Source organism: Camellia sinensis, chromosome 10 (genome assembly GCF_055761805.1).
Source record: "Camellia sinensis isolate YWXY chromosome 10, ASM5576180v1, whole genome shotgun sequence".
NCBI classification, from domain to species: domain Eukaryota; kingdom Viridiplantae; phylum Streptophyta; class Magnoliopsida; order Ericales; family Theaceae; genus Camellia; species Camellia sinensis.
In genome coordinates this window covers 170592739-170597796 of record NC_138970.1, presented here as the reverse complement: position 1 = coordinate 170597796, position 5058 = coordinate 170592739, and the positions used below count along the sequence as shown (strand labels likewise).

Sequence of the window (5058 nt, the reverse complement as noted above, 5' to 3'; positions counted from 1 at the left end):
TCGGGTTCACTTTTCTGGGTCGTTTACTCCACTCTCGAGCCTCCATTAGCATGCTTTACGCTCATATATGATGTCCGATTGCATTGCATGAACGCTTAACAAGTGTGCTTTAGATTTTAACCCATGCAACCCTAGGTTGTGGAACTAATTCGTTGAGTGTTCGATACATTAAATAGACAATGCTTAAATCTATTTGTGTAGGTCAAACGCCTCATTCCAGTCGTCGGCAACACGAAACGGACTGTGAGTAACACTGTTGAGAATATATATATGATTTAAATTATCTTTTCTCTACTTCAATTTATATGTTAGTCTGATATGTCTTTCATGTGAATGAATGATTATCCTATCTTAATTTCCATTAGTACTACGATAACTTTGGCACCTTTTCATGTGATTACAGTTCAGCTAGTTTCATTTCGTGGGACTCCTATTTAATGTAGCAATAGCTACCATAGCTGTTTTCGGTCTTTATGATCGTATGTTCGGTCTTCTTGACTGCCTGTCCGATCCCCGTGGCCGTTTGTTCGGGCTTTTGGCTCGCCTGAATTTACTGCTTTTGATTGTACTACGCGAAATGTTATGCTTCTTAAGTATTATATGAAACTGCTCAGCCTGCGTCTCATTTTATGTTATAATTATCATTTATAATCTTGTTACTCAATTATTATTCACTAGGCCTAGCTCACATTTTGGTATACGATGTAGGTGATCCAGCTCAGGAAAAGGCGTAGTGGCGTCAGTTTTGCTCCAGTTTTATGAAGTTGTTCACTGTGCCTCACGACGCAGTTTCCATCTTTCTAGGTGTTGTTATGGCCAGTGCTCTCCCTTTTGAACTTCGTTCTTGTGTTTCGATCGGTTCACATTAGTATAGAAGTTGTTGTCAATGGGAGCAACATTTCCTTTTTGGTTGCCTTTGTGAACAAACTCGTAAAAGCATGTTGTACTTCTGTATATATATACAAGTGTGAATATTTATATAGCATTGTCTTTGTTTCATGTAAATTCATAGCTCATTGGACGTTTCATTTTCTCGCATAATAGCTTTCGCTAGCCCCGTTTATTTTCTTTACTCAGTTAAGCCTTCGGCAGTCATGGACTACTGGCCGGTTACGGCCCCAAACCTGTAGGGGCGAGTTTGGGTTGTGACAGAGTGGTATCAGAGCACGAGTTGTACCGCACACACGCGTCCAAATGAGCCATAGGACGTCCTAGAGAAGAGATTAGGGCATATTATCTGCATGCTTGTGTGTGTGGTGTATCTATTAAGTCTTTGTGGAGATCATGCATATATAAACTCAATATGTCCTATGTTTATTATCCTTCTATTTATGTGGCTAGCCGATGGAAAACACAAGACCTGCAGAGACACCCGAGTCTTCTGACACAATGATGGATCGATTAGAATGAATGGTGGAGTTGTTGACAGAAGCACTAAGACAACAACAGAGATAACCCTTCCCACCTCCACCTCCTCCACCAGTTCTAGTAGAGCCACCCAACAATGATGATATTATTGCTTTGACACAGAAGTTCAATAAGTTAAAACCGCCCACTTTTCCAGGAGGCTTGGAATTGTTGAAAGTTGAAACCTGGATTTTGGAGAATGAAAAGTTGTTTGAGGTATTTCCATGTACTGAAGAACAAAAAGTTTTGCTAGCAACTTTCGTCTTGCAAGAAGAAGCGAGAAGATGGTGGATGCCTGTTCGGAATCAGCAGACTACCATGGCTTGGGTATAGTTTAAAGAAGGTTTCTATGAAAAGTATTTTCCACAGTGTGTGAGAGACTGTAAGATGACAAAATTTGAGCAGCTGAAGCAAGGTACAATGACAGTAGTGGAGTATGAAGCTAAGTTCACTGAGCTTGCGCGCTATGCGCCACATATGGTAGACACTGAGTATAAGAAAGCTAGAAGTTTGAAGGTGGTTTGAATGTTGAAGTTCTGGATCGAGTTAATGTACTCAAATTAGAAAAATATGTTAATGTCTTAGATAGATCCATCATAGTAGAGGCGAATGTAGCCGCACTAAGACAAGCAAAGGCACCAGTGGTCGAATGGAAAGGGAAGAGGCCAGGATCTAATTTTAAAAAGGGTTGAAGCAACTTCAATTCTCGACCAAACAAGAGATAGAATACAAGATCCTTCACTAACTCAAGTTAGGGGAATGACACACCCATCTGCTCGGAGTGTGGAAAAAGACACAAGGGAGTTTGTTGTAGGATTTCTGGTGCATGCTTCCGGTGTGGAAAAACAAGCCATATGATTAAAGACTGTCCTTTGGTTTCTCAAGGCACAAGCCAGTCAAGGGCTAATTCAACTACAATAGTGTCAGCACCAAAGGGAAATTCGAAAGCAACTACGGGGAAAGAAACTCTAAAGCAAGGACGGGTTTTTGCATTGGTACTGGGTGATGTACAGGCTACAGAAACGGTTATGTCAGGTATTCTCCCTATCTGTTCTCAGAATACTCATGTGTTGATTGATTTGGGATCTACACATTCTTTTGTATCCTATGCTTTTGCTCCAAAATTATTTAGGCCTTTGGAACCACTGAATTACGTCTTAGCTGTCACCTCTCCGACAGGGGAAACTATGATCTATACATCTATGTATCCTACATATGAGATTATCATTGAAGACGTGAATTTGCATGTGGATTTGTTACCTTCAGACATTGCATGTTTTGATGCTATATCGGGAATGGATTGGCTAGCGAAATATTGCGCTATAATTGATTGCTCAACCAAACAAGTTGTATTTCATTTACTTAAAGGGTCCAAACTTACATTCAAGAGGACTAGTGTTATATCTCCTCCATATTTAATTTCCTCTATGAAAGCAAATAAGCTGATTAATAAAGGGTGCATGGGATTCCTATGTTCGGTACTAACAGGGTCAACTACTACTAAACCAGATGTGAGTAATATTCCTATGGTAAAGGAATTTCCAAATGTGATTCCAGATGATTTGCCGGGGAATTTAATTGATAGAGAAATCGAGTTTACCATTGAGATAGTCCCCGGCACCCCACCAATTTCTAAGACCCCATATCAGATGTCAACTACTGAATTAAAAGAGTTGAAAACTCAGTTACAAGAATTGCTAACTAAGAAATTTATCAGGCCTAGTGTTTCCCCATAGAGTGCTCCAGTGCTATTTTTCAAAAAGAATGATGGAACTTTAAGACTCTGTATTGACTACCGGGAATTGAATAAGATGACAATCAAAAATAAATACTCGTTGCCACGTATTGACAATTTATTCGACCAGCTACAAGGGGCTCAAGTATTTTCTAAAATTGACCTACAGTCTGGATATCACCAACTAAAAGTTAAAGTTGAGGATGTGGAGAAGACCACTTTTCGAACTAGATATGGTCACTATAAGTTCCTCGTTATGCCTTTCGGAGTTACTAATGCACCAGCTGCTTTTATGGATTTAATGAACAAAGTTTTTAAGCTATTTCTTGATGACTTCATTGTGGTCTTTATCGATGACATTTTGGTCTATTCTAAGAGCAAGGAAGAACATGAACGTCATTTGAGGCTTACTCTTCAAATGCTGAGGGAGAAGAAATTGTATGCTAAGTTGTCGAAATGTGAATTTTGGCTAGATAGTGTGACATTTTCTAGGACAAGTGATAACGAAATAAGGCATCTCTGTTGATCCACAAAAGGTTGAGGCTGTTGTTAATTGGCCAAGACCAACAAATGTAACTGAAGTTCACAGTTTCTTGGGCCTAGCTGGATACTATCACCGATTTGTGAAGGACTTCTCCAAGATTGCCCTGCCACTCAATCAATTAACACAAAAGAGCGTATCATTTGAGTGGACTGACCAAAGAGAGACTGCTTTCCAGGAGTTAAAGATAAGATTCGTGACGGCGCCGATCCTCACCTTACCCTCTGGTACAGATGGTTTTACCATTTATAGTGATGCTTCTTATAAAGGTTTGGGGTGCGTGTTGATGCAAAATGGAAGAGTAATTGCCTACGCTTCCCGTCAGCTAAGACCGCATGAAAAAAGTTACCTAACTCATGACCTAGAATTGGCTGCAGTGATCTTTGCATTGAAAATTTGGCGCCACTATTTGTATGGGGCTATGTATGAAGTGTATATGGATCATAAGAGTCTAAAATATTTCTTTACTCAGAAAGGGCTCAACATAAGACAGCGAAGATGGTTAGAACTAATCAAGGACTACGATTTGCAAATTATGTATCATTCGGGGAAAGCTAACACAGTGGCCGATGCCCTTAGTCAAAAATCCGTGGGGAACTTGGCCTGTTTACTCACCAGACAGGAAGCAGTAGTGTGTGAGCCGTTACTAGTTAAAGAGGTAAAAAAGAAACAGTTGCAAGATGAGTTTCTCAAGAAAATAATAGATGAATGAGAGTCCAAACCTAGACCGGGATTCAGTTTTAAGGATGACATACTCAAGTTTCAAGGACGGTTATGTGTCCCTAATGACAGTGAAGTGAAGAAACAAACTCTTCAAGAAGCCCACAATTCTAAATTCTCTATTCATCCGGGAAATACGAAAATGTATCAAGACCTAAATAAAAATTTTTGGTGGCCGGGAATCAAAAGGGAAATCGCAGAATTCGTATCTAAGTGTTTGTAATGTCAACAAGTTAAGGCGGAGCATCAGTGACCCGCAGGATTGCTCCAACCACTGCCTATACCAGAGTGGAAATGGGAACATATCACAATGGATTTCGTGGTTGGGTTTCCTCGCTCCAACAGAGGTATGGATTCTATTTGGGTAATTGTAGATCTATTGACAAAATCCGCTCATATTCTACCTGTTAAGGCGACATATGCTGTAGATAAGTTGGCTACCTTGTATGCGAATGAAATTGTGAAATTGTATGGAGTCCTTGTATCTATCGTATCAAACAGAGATCCGAAGTTTACTTCGAGGTTTTGGCAAAGTTTGCAAAAGGCACTGGAGACGGAGTTAAGATTGAGCAGTGCATACCATCCCCAAACAGATAGCCAATCGGAGAGGACAATTTAGACGCTTGAGGATATGTTACGTATGTGTGTATTGGAC

At 40.0% G+C, this 5058-nt stretch overlaps 1 protein-coding gene across 1 annotated transcript; it reads left to right on the top strand.

Moving 5' to 3' along the window:
* The first annotated feature begins 2261 nt into the window (after positions 1–2261).
* On the top strand, positions 2262–3143 carry LOC145800862 (uncharacterized). Its single transcript, XM_082890611.1, has one exon. It carries the CDS (start codon positions 2262–2264, stop codon positions 3141–3143), a length of 882 nt encoding a protein of 293 aa, XP_082746737.1.
* Positions 3144–5058: the final 1915 nt, after the last annotated feature.